The sequence below is a fragment of the Sceloporus undulatus genome, chromosome 3 (assembly GCF_019175285.1).
Source record: "Sceloporus undulatus isolate JIND9_A2432 ecotype Alabama chromosome 3, SceUnd_v1.1, whole genome shotgun sequence".
In the NCBI taxonomy this organism is placed as follows: Eukaryota; Metazoa; Chordata; class Lepidosauria; order Squamata; family Phrynosomatidae; genus Sceloporus; species Sceloporus undulatus.
In genome coordinates, this window is record NC_056524.1 from 14,726,955 (window position 1) to 14,743,999 (window position 17,045).

The 17,045-nt window shown below is 39.6% G+C and overlaps 1 protein-coding gene across 1 annotated transcript in view; it reads right to left on the reverse strand.

The window, feature by feature from the left end:
- Positions 1-17,045, reverse strand: part of NOX4 (NADPH oxidase 4) — a 139,679-nt gene that overhangs the window by 113,808 nt on the left and 8,826 nt on the right. Inside the window, exons 3-4 of the mRNA XM_042460951.1 lie at positions 2,578-2,688; positions 977-1,061 (exon numbers count right to left, since the gene is read on the reverse strand). Of these exons, the coding sequence (XP_042316885.1) occupies positions 977-1,061; positions 2,578-2,688 (196 nt within the window). The remainder of the gene's footprint in view (positions 1-976; positions 1,062-2,577; positions 2,689-17,045) is intronic.

The window sequence follows — 17,045 nt, forward strand, 5'->3', positions numbered from 1 at the left end:
CTATTACACTGAAGCCAACCAGACTGATGCATAACAACTAAAGGCATCTTCAAATCACCAACCAGCCTCAACGAAGCTGGTGCCTCTTTCCTCAATGCCTCTCATGCCTTTTGGCCAAAGAAGCAATGTCATTCAAACTACAACTCACAGAAACTACACCTTCCAGAATTTTCAGCACAGTTCTAATGCCCTAGAAACGTCTCCTTTCATGCTGCATTTTTTGGCAGTTAAATGCAATACTCAATTTTCATTATTTTTTTTAATTTACTGGCCAAGATTGTTTGAGACACAGTTTGGAAATATTTCAAAATTAATTCATTCTGTCACCCAAAAGATCCAGCTGGGAGCAGTAGTCTTTAAAAAAAGTAACTTTGCCAAACTCTGGTTAAAAGTAAAATTCAACTGCCAGTCCTATCTCCTCTATAAATGGACTGAGGAAAGGGGAGGTTTGTTGTTTTCTCTTTAGCAGTAAACTATCTTGGATGAGCCCTCAGCAAGTGGGTTCATAAATTCCTCTCTGTAGGCAATTTAATGGACCAATATGTAAGGCAACAGTTGTGCCTTTTAAGTGGAGGCAGACAGCTAAAACTGACAAGACAGTAGGGTCAGAATATCTGACAGGTATCCACTGCAGAGAATAAATCTGTGTCTGCCCACACAACCCTCACTTCTGTGTTGCTTTGTTTAAATTGGCTGTGCTTGATCTGGGATCAGTTCTGTGCCATCGAGCTTTCAGCAGGGTTTTTAAATGCAAAATTTATAAAAGGCACTCCTTCAGAGCTCAGAGGTTTTTAAATGTAGACCTCTTCCTCCCAAAGAAAAGAAAACTCTGGTAAAACACTTCCAGTTTTCTACAAGAGAAATGTGGAACAAGAGTACCCCCTCATGTACTGCTGAAGAAAAGCCACAGAATGCTTGGGAACTTCTAATGTGCTTCACAGAAAGAACTTGTGCTTCTGGCACTAGACCAACACACCTGAGAAGATACAGATCATCACACCGCATGTAACGTGAAAAGTTTTGCTTTTATCCAGCAGCCTCCTGGTTTTTCGGCTGGGCACCTGGGAAAAAAAGAACATCAAGTCACCACTTGTTGAAAAGGGGGACAAGTAAAAGTCATCACCTGCCTAGAGCAGTGGAAGCCAGTTGTAGTTGTGGAGTCCTGCTTCAGCGGTGTACTCCTAGATGGCCATTATTATTATTACTATTATTATTACTATTACTATTATTATTATTATTATTATTATTAAGCTTTATTTATATAGCACTGTAGATTTACACAGTGCTGTCCTTCCATTTGTAGTCAAGATTCTATGACTTCAGTATTCTTTCCATTTGGTGGGACTGCAACTCCCAGCATTCCTCACCAAAAAGAAATAATGGAGAAGATTATGGAGAACAAATGGAGTCTGCTAGAAGCCAGATTTTGGATAGCCGTTTAAGACCAAGTTAAATCCTGTTGTTAGTACAATCTAGAGTGGATTCACTAAATCAGTGCTTAACTTGGTTAGTCAACAGTTTTATTTAGTAAGACTACTCTAACTAGAACTACCAAGAACAGGGGGTAAGAACTGTGTAGCCCTCTAAATTTTGTTGGATTGCATCTCACAGCATTCCACATCATTGACTATGCTGGCTAAGGTTGATGGGATTTTCAGTCCAACAACATCTCCTAGACTAAGGTCTTAATTTAGGGGGAATCAACATTTTTAAAAATGGGACTACAATTCCAGGTCACAAGTTAGCTTCCATTCATCTCTTCTCCAGGTTATGTGGAAAGCTGTTCAACTCTGCTCAAATCAAAAGCAGTTTTTTTGGAAAAGTTACTTGTTTGAAGCATAGCTCCCACAATTCTCCAGACAGCATGACCAACCCTGAGGAGAAATAACCACCTCTACTTGGGATATTTAGATTGGAAGTATGAGGGAGAACTAATGACTAGGAACACAAAACCAATTAACTGAGAAAGTAGTGACATATGTGAGAGCCAGCAAAGTAGTTGTTTGAGCACTGGACTTAGACAAGGGTTCAAATCCCTGTTCAGCCATGGAAAGCAATTGAGTGACTTTGGGTGAGCCATACTCTCTCAGCCTTAGAAGAAAGCAAAGGCAATCTTCCTCTGAACAAACCTCACCAAAAAAACCTCATGATAAGTTCACCTTTGGGTCGCCTTAAGTCAGAAATGACTTGAAGACTCACAACATGTGTGTACAATAAAGATTTAATGGCTAAAATAACCATATACATCAGTCCACAATCTTCTACAATACATTTTACTGAATGGCTACACATAAGACTTTTATTATTTGGTTGCTCCTTATATACTTAGTGTGAATTGCATGATTTATTTCATCCAGTCAAGAAGAGACAGGGTACAACTACAATAATCTGTAGCCAGGATATAAAAAGGTTTTTCAAATATATGGTCTAATAATAAATCTAGAATAGCAACAATGTGATGAAGCTCATCTTTTGACAGTGCACAATCCATCACAAACTCAAGGGACAAGCTGTTGTCCATTACTATTACCCATTTGCTCATGGTGACCCAAGTGCTCTGCAATCGTTCTCTCTTACTTTTTGAGACCCCCGAAGGAAAGCGAGAAGAATCCGGCACACAGGCAGCAGGACCAGGCTGCAGTTGAGGTTAAGGACAGATGCAGAAGCTCTGCTGAGGCACAATCCTAGCTGAACAAAAACAGCAAGGGTTAAAATTGGAAGGAGTTTTTTTTTGGGGGGGGGGGCTTTTTAATATATGGGAGAAGCCAGAGATATTTTCAACTGAAAGGTGGGAGGTACAGCTTAAGTCTCCTGTACCCAGCTAAATCTGAAATACTCCAAATTTCTTTTTCCATGGGGGGCTGAGATAATAACACTTGCTTTCTACTGGTTCAATGTACACAAATTTTATTTCCTGCATAAAATTATTAAAAATATTATGTATATGTATAAGGTGTATATGAAATATAAATGAATTTTGTGTTTAGACTTGAATTCCATCTACAGGATATCTTATTATGTATATGCAAATATTCCAAAATCCAGAGAACTCCTAAATCCAAAACACTACTGGTCCCAAGCATTTTGGATATAGGAAACTCAACCTGTATATTTACTGACAGAAATAAAATAAGCAGAAAGATAAGCATGTTTCTTTAAAATAACAAAAGCACACATTGTGATTCAATGCAGGATACAGTACAGGAAACCAAACATTACTCTTAGTCAAAATGCAGAACCTAAATAGGATTCCTTTTGGATACAACTTCCAGAATCTCCAGTCATTATGGGGCTTGCAGTCCAATAGGTTACCTTTTCAAGTTCTGACCAAATACAACCAGAACTTGAACTTGTACTGGACTTCCTATGAATAAAACAGAGATTTAATAAGATACCTGTTTGCACTACTATTTCCAGAATCCTCCAGCCAACACAGCCACTGGATTCTGGGAGCTGCAGTCCAAAAGGCAACTTTTCTGAGGCCTCACACAAAGGCTATGCTACAAGTCTTTGCCTAACTATATAAAATACTTCCCGCATGTTTCCCCTTAGATCTCTGTAAGGAAAGTAATGTTACAGAGATTTAAGTCTTATTTTTTTGTAATAAAAGCAACAACAAAAAATGTGGGAGCAGCCCTAGAGTCCACTTGAGAGGACACGCATATAGCTGTGGCTATGTGTATACTCTGCCTTGCAATAGTCTGCTGAGTTCACGTGGCATCACATGGGACAAATGGCCAGACTCACTCTTCCGCTGGCAACTGTTACTCTCTAGCCTCTGCATGAATATAATGTCCAAGCACATGTCTGCAGCGCCCACAAAGAACCCAATAATCCTGGCAATCTGCTTTCCAGCAAGCTCCAAATGGCAAATGCAGCAGTCGTGTTCCTTCTAACATCAGTGTGAGATGTTTAGCAGGCATGCCGCATAACAAACCATTCTGATGTTTAGCAGACATAACAAAACATACACTGTCTGGAGAACTCTGACTTTCCTGAACCATTTCAAATTGCAGAGGGGTGTTAACTAGAGGTACACCCCAGTTAACTAAGCAGATGTATTTCTAGGCATTAGTTCTTTAACAGAAAGTTTGGTACCAGAAGTAGAAATACAGTCGGCCCTTCTTATACACGGATTTTTTATACACGGATTCAAGCATACACAGTTTGAAAATGTTTCAAAAAAGTATAAATTTCAAATATCAAACGTTGATTTTCCATTTTTTATAAGAGACACCATTTTGCTATGTCATTATATTTAATGGGACTTGAGTATACATGGATTTTGTTATCCACGGGGGATATTGGAACCAAACGTATAACAAGGGTCCACTGTAAGGTGAGAAATGTAAGGCTAGTGTCACACAAAAAGAGCAGTTCAATGTGTTTCAGCAAACCTTTTACTCAAAACTAACTATATCTGAAATGAAACAACCAGATTAAGTAAGGCCCAAAACACACTGTAGATATAATACAATTTGAGACCACTTTAACTGCCCTGGCTCAATGCTAGGGAATTCTGGGAACTGTAGTTTTGTGAAACATTTAGCCTTCTCTGTCAGATTGGGGACCAGAATCCTGGACAATCAACCAGTCAGCTTAATTGATAAATCAACAGTACTTTATTGATGGTTCCAGAATCAGAAATTCCACATCACTCAGCTTCTTAGCTGAGACTGACCCCTCCCAACCAACCCAATGCATAAATCCCCTTTGGCATTGGCAAACTACTCCTTCCATAGGCAAAAGCCCGCGCTAGCAAAAGCCCTCCCATTCCTCCCTGGTTCCCATCCACCACAACTCCTCCCTCCACAGCTCATCTCCCCAACCTAGAGACTGCATTCCAAACCTCTGAGAACCAGGCCTTCAAGGCCACCTGATAAGCACCACCTGGAGCTAACAGTTACAACCCAGCTTTCCCTCTACAAGCCAAGCTAAGCCTACCCTAGCCCCCATTATCCACAACCACTATATATCTGGTAGAATACACCAGGATTCTAACAGTCAGAGAGCTCTGGTGCCACAATAAACTACAGTACAAAGGTTCCCTACCACTGACCCAGGGCAGTTAAAGCAGTCTCAAATGAGATTATTTCTGATATGTGTTTTGAAGCTCTGTATTGCATAAGTTAACAAAACACTTTTCATCAGCCTTCACTTTTCTTACGACTTTCATTTTAATCACTAAATGTATAGCTCTCTATATATTGACATGCTGGCGGTAGCTGATGAGGCATACTTATCTGCTTTCTCTTTTTCTCTGTTTTTTGTTCACACACACTTGCTAAGGAACTCTGGAAGCAAATAATATTAATCTTATCTGTTGTAAATAGGCACATACAGCTACAGTATAACCAACTACTGGAAAATCCCACTCTTTCCCAGCTCACACATTGTTTATTGCTTTTTGTACTGCATCCATGCTGCTGAAACCTGATAACCCAAATCTATTATTCTGCAGCTCTCCTTCACAATCTTCACAATGTAAATGCTGCTAAAAAAAACCCCAGCTAATCAGAGGATAAAGAGAAAAAAGAGGTTGGTCAGGTGTAAAAAGATTTTATTAAAAAGAGCTTCTTTGACATAGGTTTTGTTAACTGAGGCACAAATGTATTGGTCATTATAAAAAAAAATACACCTCCTTGCAAACTGTCAGGATCATAGGTCCTGCCATGATTCCTGGTTAGATATTACATATTTGCCTGTCTGGTAATACTGGATGATGGGTTATGCTTCACAAGTGGTGATGCTCTGTGGAAAGAAAGTTTATCTTTCTTGTAGCTGTATGTAGAGAGATTTTGTAGCACCTTTGAGACTAACTGAAAGAAAGAAGTTGGCAGCATGAGCTTTTGCAAACTAAAGTCTACTTCCTCAGATGCATTTGGTCAGCTATGTGTTTCAGGTACTTAAGTCTACAAAAGCTCATGCTGCCAACTTCTTTCTTTCTGCTAGTCTCAAAGGTGCTACAAGATCTCTCTACATACTGATTCTACAGACTAACATGGCTATATCTTTGATTTCTTGTAATTGGCTAATGAACAGATGTGAGAGATACACTTTGAACTTTCAAGTCAATTTGATTAAAATGCCTGATACAAAGAGGAAAGGAAGGTAGTTCTGGGAATGGGAATGTTTTGGTTTAAAGACAAATGCGTAGCAGGCAAAAACATTTGAGTTGCTAATCATTTTTAATAAACACAGTAAACTAAAGTGCCTATGTCCTGACAATAATGCCATGCTGTGAACACCTTCAGTTTCTTTAATAAAGCTTTCTGTTTTACTGAAGCTTGTGTCTCTGACCTGAAGTGAGTTGGTGCCTGACAGAGAAGAACTGTTTCGGGAAGAAAGACTATCAGCTACCCTTGCCTCACTATGCTAGTTTTCTACTTGCAAGAAGTTGGTGCAATCAGACCTGCTTTTTCCCATCTCTGTTCTGAAATGGCGCCATCCAACATCATCACATGATTTTCCTGACTGTATATTTCAGTTCATAGTCAGCCCTGAGCCTTAATTCACTTAGCACATTTATAGTCAGCATGGCATATGGTTTGAGTGTTAAGACTACAACTCTGGAGATCAGGGTTCAATTCCCATCTTGAACATTAAACCCACTGGGTGATTATGGGCAAGTCAACATGTTCTCTGCCTCAGAGGAAGGCAGTGGCCAACCTCCTCAGAACAAATCTTGTTAAGCAAACCCCGTGATGGCATAGGGTCATCATAAGTCAGAAAGGACTTAAAGGCACACAACCACCACAACAACAACAAAGTATGAATAGATTCTAGACAGAGCTAAATGGCTTAATGAAAACAGGATCAATACTTTCTCTTCTCAAAACCAATATCCTGGACTACTGAATGTATGAAACCTTCAAAACTACCACAGTTTTGACAAGACAGGATGGCATTCACTCCCAACCATGTACAAAAACCAACCAGACTGGAAGTTGCATCTTGCTTCTGCACTTTGCCAACAGGACAGTCCTCTACTGCCCTAAAGGCAACAGCCTCATGTACCAACAACAAGAACAACAACTAAAGTTGCCAGTTTAGCATCATCCCAGGACCTGAGGTTTTCCACCCAAAATCTGAGATCTAGGGTTATTCCCTGGCTATGTCATGAATCATGATGCATTGAGTACAGTACCAACCACAGTTCCTCTCAACTTGTCATTCAAACTCACACACAGCGAGACAAAACATATATTCCTAGCAGATAATGATGATGGAAATTTTAACTAAAGAGGCTATTCCCAATCAAGACAAATGAAGGGATTGTTCCTTCTCATCTGCTGGAGGACAAGGGGAAAGGAACATTTAATCTATTTTACTCATTTCTACTCAGAAATGAATGCAGAGCAAAGGGTGAGCCCTGATACCCCAACCTGGAAGCAAGGAGGAAACTAAGTAAATACATGACCATCTGAAGTGTCTTTGCAAGTTGTAGCAACAAATCAATTAAGCCTTGGAAAAGGTAGCAAGCTGCTACTCTACTGTATTTATAGGATCTGAAGAATAAGTAGAAGTCTACTGGAGATTTGTACAAAGCCCTTCCATCTTCCTGGATCTGAGCTCCCCTTACAACTGGAGAATTTTCACACTCATCTCCATGTAGCTGGAGGTGACCCAGAAAAATGGGTGACATGGGGGCAAATACTGAGATCTGGCAATCCTAACAGCAACTACTTTATTTGTACCCCTCAGCTTACAAATTCAAATACAATACAGTTAAACATGCAAAATATCAACAATAAAAATGGAATTAAAGTACAAACAACATTTAAAAACAATGTAAGACATAGCTAAAATAATGAAAGGCAGTTTTAAAAAGCAGTACTGTTAAAATAATAAAAAATAGAAGAGGTGGAGTCTCCCTTATCTGAAATGCTTAGGATCAGAGGTGTTTGGGATTTCAGATTCTTTGTTTGTTTGTTTGTTTTGTTGTTGTTTGCATTTTGGAATACCTATATTTGCATATATGTATATAATGAAATAGCTTGAAGATGGGACCCATTGCTAAACACAAAATGTATTTATGTTTCATTCACATCTTAAACAAATAGCCTGAATTTTATACACAACATTTTTAATAATTCTGCGCATGGAACAAAATTTGTATAAACTGAATCATCAGAAACCAAAGGTGTCACTACCTCAGCCACCCATGAAAAAAGGTTTAGATTTTAGGAGCTTTTGGATTTTTGAATTCTGGAAAAGGAAGACCCAACCTGTGTGTGTGTGTGTATACATATATATGGAAGTCAAAGAATTTAATAGCTATAATCATCAGCTAGTGTTGAAGTCATATGTATTGCTTTTTAAAATGTTCTGTTATTTTTTGTTGTAGTGATAGTATATGTAATGTGTAGATGCAGTAATTTTTCCTATATATATTGTTTTATATTATTATAGTTGTGAGATATATTGTAGTTCAATCATTAAAGGACCTGTCCAGAGTGCTGAACATGCTTGGGGCACAGTGTTCAGTGCCTTGGAAAGCAGTTTTAAAGTCCAAACTTAGGGTACACCTACACTGTAAAAATAATATAGTTTGACCTCACTTTAACTGCCATATCTCCATCCTACCAAATCCTGAGATTTGTAGTTTTGTGAGGCTCTAATACTCTGGCAGAAAAGCCTAAAGACCTTTTAAAACTACACATCTCAGGATGGAGCATCAGCACTTAAAGTGGTGTCAAACTGCATTATTCCTACAGTGTAGATGCACTGTATCCAGGCTGGGTTCCTTGTCCCATTGACACAGAAACCACAAGCTAGCACCATCAACAGCCACTACCATTGTTACTCCATGCTTATTTGTAGGGCTATAAATCAGGGGGGAAATTTTTTCAGTTTGGCCTTTTTAAATAAGAATTTTCCAAAATTCAGTACCTCTTCTTATCAGGGATGAAAGAATGTGAGATTATTATTTTAAAAGAAAATAAAAGTGTGGGGAAAAACTGAGAGCATAAAGATTTATTATCCCTGGACTTTCTGTCCTTCACACTTAATGTCTGGATTTGAACCCTTGTGTATTTAATGATGTTAGTGCAAAACAAGGGCTACCATCTATCTCTCTTTTTTTCCCTGAGAGATTTCTCCTTTTTAACACCTAATTAGCTAATTAGGTAGATAAAACATAGTCCTTTCTGTGGTGGGAATAGCTGTTGATTCCAGCCAGTATTGAAAAAGGAAGAACTTAATTTGGGGGATATTTCCAGAACTCTTGTGTGCCCAATCCTCTGTCAAAATGCTAGGGTCCTGGGAGGGCACCTACAATTAATATTCAGTAAGGGAATTACAGCAGCACAATTTAAAACAGCCTAGAGGGCCTGGGCAACTCAAAGGGTGGATCATGTCTGCTATTGCTATTGCTATTGTACACCAGTTCCAAGAAATAGAACTCCAGAGTGCAATTTCCAAAAGTTTCATTATTGAATAAAAGGTAATCACCATCCATGAAAAGACACTTGCTCACCCATACATTCAAGGACTAATGAAATGAAAGGTGGTAGCTGATTGTGACTTATAGGATTGCAGAGATAATGTTACAATTCCAGATTCAGAGCTCCAGTCGTGGGCTATTAGGAAAAGAAATGGCTCAGCAAGCTGTTTTAGGATTGTGGCATGACCAGCTATGCTGAGGAGTCCAGAGAGATACAGATAGAGTGTCCGACTGACCTCAAGTGAGATTGAAGTGTGAGTGCCTGAGCAGGCATATTTACAGGGCAAAACTTGTCCCAGGGCAGAATTTAGGATTAAGGGGTAGCTTCCAGGAGAGATTTAGATTTGTGTTCATTTGTAAACATAAGGTCTATTTCTCATCATCACTCTTATCAGTTAAGGGATTATGCAGATTCCAATCTTGACTGATCTATCCTGGCTACATGTTCTTGAGTTTCTCCCATGCTGATACTCCAAAATCTCCTTCTATGGTAACACTAGTTTCCAGCAATGGAGTGCCCTCGCAGTTGTATGCTCTAACCATCCCTTTTGATATTAATCTGATATCAGAAAAAGCAGGGATGCAAAGGGCCAGAACATGGAAGTAATACGTCTAATTTTAAAAAGGTGGCTTTTTCCATCCAGAAGGTACACACACACCATTCTTTCAGGCGTCCACTAATGACAAGATTTAATTTTGTAGACAAGATGGCAACTGTTTTTAGATGAGAATTTTATCAAAATTTGCAGACTTTTTCATAACCAGGAGAGAAAGGCCATAAGGATGCAAAAAAAAAAAAAAATAAGAAAGAAAGAAAAGAAAGAAAAGAAAAGAAAAGAAAAGAGAGAGAGAGAGAGAAAATGAAACTGATTTTCACCTTCCTTGTTAGAGCAAGACCTGAGGGAAGGCAATAATCCTTGGTATAAGAACTAAGTTATACAGAGCACATCCATATTTTCACTTGTAAAACCTCAGGCTATAGGTTTCTGATCCTTCACCCCATCATTTCAAAAGAAAGCTCAGTAATAGGGGAATGCAAGCAAGAAGTAAAGCATTACCCCTTTTTTCCACTTCCATGATGTGTGAGTGGGAACAAAGTGACAGGATGCAGTAACATTAGAGAGGAGGACATACAGAGGCCTCGCTATTATCTTCTTCTTTTTTTAACAAGGGCCAGTAAACTGATGGAACATCTGGGATATATTCTAAGCTAGAAAAAAATTTAAAGGCCATAATTATTTTGCAATAAGGAAGCATTCCTTGAACAGGCAAGCAGACAACATGGGAAGAAAGAAAGCTTTTTCATTCCCAAAATGCATATTCACAGATGCTAGCATTTCTCCAAAGTAAATCCTATGCCTTAGAAGTCTTAAAAAGCAGCTATGAAGAAACTAGACAAGATCCTCAAGTGTCAAGATATATCATTGAATACTAAAGTTAGAATTGTCTATGCCATTGCATTTTCCATTTCTATGTGTGCCTGTAAAAGCTGGACAGTGAAGAAAGCTGATAGGAAGAAAATAAACTTATTTGAAATGTGGTGCTGGAGAAGAGTTCTATTGATACCATGGACTGCCAAAAAGACAAATAAATGGATACTGGAATTCCTGGACTCTCCCCACAAGCCAAGATGACAAAACTGAAACTGTTGTGCTTTGGACATATTATGAGAAGACATGACTCACTAGAAAAGGCAATAATATAGTGCACCCTTGCTTTACGCAGGGGATCTGTTCCGGACTCCCCCACATAAAGCAAATTCCGCGTATGCATGAGCCCAGGCGCATACCCCATTAGTCCCTATGGGACATGCCACCCCTTCCTCCCCGCATGGCTTTCAGCGTATGCTGAAAGCTGCATAAAGTGTGCCTGCATATGACTTGGTAAGGTGGAGCACAGCAGGAAAAAAGAAGAAGGGTAGATGGGCTCAATTAAGGAAGCCACAGCCCTGAGTCTGCAAGACCAGAGCAGTTCAGTTGATGACTGGGTAGCTTGGAGGTCTCTCTTCCATACGGTCACCACAAGTCAAAGTCTATTTGATGGCAGTTAACAACACAGGACAAAAAGACAAAATGAGCATCTTCTTCGGATGAATCCCTCAGGCTAACAGGAGTTTGGGGTTGTTGTTTTTTTGGTGGGTTTTTCGGACTATGTGGCTGTGTTCTGGAAGAATTTATTCCTGATATTTTGCCAGCAGCTATGGCTGGCATCTGCAGATGCTGACAAAATGTCAAGAATAAACTCTTCCAGAACATGACCACATAGCCCGAAAAACCTACAAAAAAACTATGGGTGCTGGCCATGAAAGTCTTTGACTCTCTGGCTAATCTGACAGGGGTGTAGCTATATGGGGAGAGCAAATAAGAATTCTCTCCCAACCCATAAAATTTCCCACAATCCCTAAATTTCTAGCATAGCAGAGGACAGGGCACTGAAAATCAATCACACTGACAACTCCTTTATTTGTTGTGTTTCCATTCCCTTGGTCACTTTCAGTGCCTCTTTTTTTTTTTTTTTTAATGCCTTCCTTGCATGGGGATGAATTCATGGTTTGGGAGACAATGCCTTCATCCCACCCACCCATCCCTGCTAGCTATAGCCCTGCTTAAAATATAGGTCTATACATGTCTAACCCAAAATAATTTCAATTGCAGGGATGGATAGTCATAGGGGATGGGGAAAATCTTTACCCCTGCAGAAGTACAGTACCTCCTTTTTTGGATGCTAAACTGGGCAAAATTTGCAACTCAAAGCAGCCTTTATCACAGGAATAATCATTAGACTACCACTCTAGGAGGTGTCCAAGACTGAAGTGCCCATTTGGAGCAGAAAAATGTTCCCAATTAATAGGTACATGCATGCATATATGAGAGTTTTTGAAAAGCTTCGAGGCTACAAAAAAGTTTCTGGATATCACTTGTAAAATTCCCATCTCTGGTCTATTGGAACTGATGCCTTACCCACTGATAGCTAAATATGAAATGGTAGCCTTGAAACTGGATGACATAAAGCTATCTAAAAAGGTGACCAGAAACTGGCCCAAAATGTGTTGCCTGTCTACTGTCTACATCTCCTTGTTATGATGGTTTTACTGGCTACAGATTTGATTCCAGGCACAATTGAAAGTGGTGGTGAAAGCCTATAAAATATTATACAACTCAGGATCAGGCTATGGGAAAGCTGATTCTCTGATAAGAGCCTGCTTGGGTTCTAAGATCTTTGGGGGATCTTTCTCTTGATGCCACCACCACTGAGGACACAGTTGGTAGGGACATGAAAGGGCAGCTTCTCAGTGGCTGGTTCCAAATTCCAGAACTGACTTCCAAAGGAGGCAGTGTTCCCTCTCTATTGTGTGTCTATTTCTACTCAAGCACACCCTGGGCATGTGAGCTTGCCTGATGGTGAAGGGCACTTAGGTGGTTGAGAGATGGGTATCTTTTTCATGATTATGTTTTCTACTGCAGCCTTAACTTTGTTGTTGTTATGTGCCTTTAAATCAATGTCAACATAGGGCAACTATATCCTGGGGATTTCGTACCAAGATTTACTCAGAGGAGATAATAGAATAACGGAATCATAGAGCTGGAAGAACCCCAAGGGCTACCCAGTCCAACCACCTGCAGCAACTCACAAACAATGCAGCCCCAGCAGACGGCCATCCAGCATTTTTTTTAAAAGCCTCCAAAGAAGGAGATTCTGCCACACTCCAAGGGAATGTGTTCCATTATCGAACAGCTCTTACTGTCAGGAGGCTCCTCCTAATGTTTAGGTGGAATCTCTTTTCCTGTAGCTTGAATCCATTACTCTGGGTCCTATACCCTGGAGCAGCAGAAAACAGGAATCTCCTTCCTTGGAGGTCTTTAAACAGAGGCTGGATGGCCATCTGTCAGGGATGCTTTGATTGAGAGTTCCTGCATGGCAGGGGGTTGGACTGGTCTCTTCCAACTCTATGATTCTATGATTCATCCTCAATATGACACCCCTTCAAACAGGGCTATCACATCACCTCTTAACCATCTCTTCTTCAAGAGCCTCATAGGGCATGATTTCCAGGCCCTTCACTATTTTGGTCGACTTCCTCTGGACATGCTCCAGCTTGTCTGCATCCTGTCAACAAAATTTTCTATTGCTTTCCCCTAAGACTGACAGAATGTGGCTTGCCTAAAGGGGTTTTCATAGTTGGGCAGGTTTGAACCATCATCTTCTACATTCCTACTTCCAGCACTTAAACTATGATACAATTGGTCTGGACTAAATCTAATCACCAATTCATGTTCTACTGATTCTCTATTTGAGATTAGCAATTGGATTTGGGCCTTTGTTTCTAGGTTATCTTATTTAAGATGTTATTTTTAATATGTATCCTGACATTATTAGCCACATTACATATATTAAATTAAATTGGTTAATTAATTAAATTATACAAATATCCACTATCTTTCTCCCACATTCAGTCTTTCAGAAGTTACTGAAGTACGGCTCCCAAAATTCTTCATTATTGGCTCTGCTAGCTCCAGCTTTCCTAACTCTGGAGAACTGCACTTTGCAAACAACATCTTAAGAAAAATGAACTGGAAAACTGCACAGAAACTGGAGTGCAGCTACTGGAGTGGGTCAAAAGCAAGCCATTGCCACTGAAATAAGAATTATCTCTCCTCCCCATGAAACAGTCCTTCAGTCTCCAAATTTCTAGCACTGACTAACTTAACACTTCAATAGAGCATTTAAAAACAGAATTTAGGCATCCAAAGAAAAGGGACAGGCGAAGTTACTAAGGGACTGTGAACACAACAAATGGAACACTTATAGATGTGAATGATTTTCAGTGCTTCATTTTCTGTAATGCTAAAAATCTGGGGATTGAAATGTTACTTTTAAATGGAGATCATATTTTATATTTTGGAGAGGGGCTATGCTTCCCCAATTGCTACACCCTTGGAAGATTAACTCTACACACACTATTACAGGTCCAATATTACAAGTTCCCTATAGCTACTGTTAATTATTTTTTTCCTGATCATCTGATGGTTAAAGATCACATGAATCAACCCTATGGCACTTACAGTGTTTATGTATACAATATCCTAGGATGAACATTTAATTTTCTTTGTAAGTGCAACAGTTCTTTTTTAAAAAGCTCAGCAAATTAATAAAACATCCAACAGTATTTTATGGCTCAGCAGCTGAGACACAAGAATTGTCCCTGGAGGCTATATCCAAGATAAGAAATAAACCAACCCCAGGAACAAGTGTTGAACAGAACATTAGAAGCTACACTTCCTTATTCCTGTTCTGAATGTGGATCAAAACAATATATCATGAGAATCTCCATTTCTATCAGCATAATCTTTAAATATCTGTGTTTTAGACTTCATGATTGAAAGAGATGCAAAATCTGTATGACTTCAATGACTCAAGCACCCAAATGATAGGAGAAAATTCCACAGGTCTGTTTTCTTGATTATTATATCACTATGATGTTCAGTCACAGAGTTGGAAGAGACCAGAGGCCATTGAGTCCAACCCTCTGCCAAGCAGGAATGGTTATTCTGAGACCACAGAATGCTTACTGACTTTTAAGGGGAACAATGGAAAAGATGAGATGAGTGGAATATTCAGCTACTGCACTTTACTTCACAACATATTCTCACAAATCCTGCTCCAGCAAGGGTAAAACCTCTCTGCACCGTGGCAATCCATGTCCTGGGGCCCATTCACACTGCATAATTATAGCACTATGATTCCATGTAAATATCTAGACCTGCTGGATTTCTCCCTGTAGGTTTTTAAATACATATGAACCTTGCATCAAAAAGGTTTCCCCTAGTGGCTGGAAATATAAGTCAAGAAGTTTAGAAGTACTGTAACGTTTTTGCGGTTTACTTTGTAAAGTAAGGTACGAGGGGGGGGGGTGAGAATTTAAATGGCAAAACACAAAGTGTGATAATTAGAGAAGGCAGCTAAGGAAAGCATGGAGTTGTCTCTGTCTTGTTTCCCCAAATGTAAAATGAAAATAACAGCACTACCCTTTTCTGAGAGTTAAGACTGCAAAGATTGGCAGACACTTCACAAATTAATATGATCTGTGTCTGTGAGGGAAGGGAAACAGGGATGGAGGAATATAATGATTTAATTTTTTTTAAAAAAGACATGTCTGTCCTGCCAAAACACTCAACTAGAATTTTTTACTCCTGTAACATTTTGTTGCAGATTCCAGTAACAAAAGGAAGCTATATCAGCCAGTGTGGTAAGTGCTTAAAGTGCAGTACTGGAGTTTGGGAGGGCCAGGTTCAAGTTCCCATTGGCTCACAGAACTAACTGGATGAATTTCTTGAAACTGTCATTTTCTCTTAACCTAACCCACATCACAGGGCAATTGTGAAGATAAAAACCAGAGGGAGTCATGAATGCCTGCTTGAGTTCAGTAGTCAACTATAAATGTAACAAGCAACAAAGAACAACCAATTTGTGACACTGACTGGTACTTTTTGCATGCATGCACACTACTATTGAGAAACCCTGAGAAGAATCCTGCTTTAGGACATCCTCTATACTTCACAGTTTAGGATTTCTTCTATATAAAATTTGCATATGATTGTTTCACAGAGTACAGGAAACAACCATATCTGTGCACAAAACAAGTCCTCAAACTGCGAACAGGTTTCAAAGACTGCAGTTTTCAAAGACTTCCTCACAGTGAGAAGAAAATTACTAAAATTACCTATACACTGCTACCTCGGCTTACGAAATTAATTCGTTCCGCCATTCCTTTCGTAACCCGAAAATTTCGTAACCCGAAAAGGCTTTCCGTTAGCACTGGAAAGCCTATAGCTGCACTTTGCAGCATTTGAATTTCGCGCCGAAAAATTTCGTAACCCGAAAAATATTTCGTAACCCGAAACAGTTTTTTCCAATCCAACTTTTTCGTATCCCGGAAATTTCGTAAGCCGATCATTTCGTATCCCTATATATATATATATATATTGGTTTGGAGAAAAAAGAGTGAAGAATTACATCCTGCATAAATGTGTGTACACACAGAGAAAGATATAAGTACCCGGAACATTTTTTACCCTTTTCTTTTCTTCTCCTCTTTCTTTCTTTCTTTCCCTTCTCTTTCTCTTTTTTTTGGGGGGGAGGGGGGCAGGGATGGAGGTGGACTGGCAGGCCTTTCTGAACCAAATGCACTAGGACTCATGAGAACAAGATGGCAAAGGATGTGAACATTAATGAAATAATGGGAAAAGGGGGGAAAGAAGAAAGACAGAACTTCACTTCCCTTGAGAAAGATATATCAGAAGAGTTAGCATTAAAGCTTTGTTGAAACAGCATTCTGCCGCCGCCGCCCCCCCCCACGCACATACACACACAAAATTGGTTAAAGTTACCATGACTAACCCAGAAAAGTCCAGCCATCCGCTGAAGGGGTTTGTATGCCAGATACACGTGCAGCTGGGAGCTGGAGGGAGGGAGTATGAAGGAAGGAGGCTATGAGGGAAGGGAAAGTTCTGCTTTCCCAGACCTTTCCCAGACTCCCACCCTTCTTTCAAAGTCAGAAACAGGTCCTTTTGTCTTTCCTCCACCCGCCCACCCCCAGAAT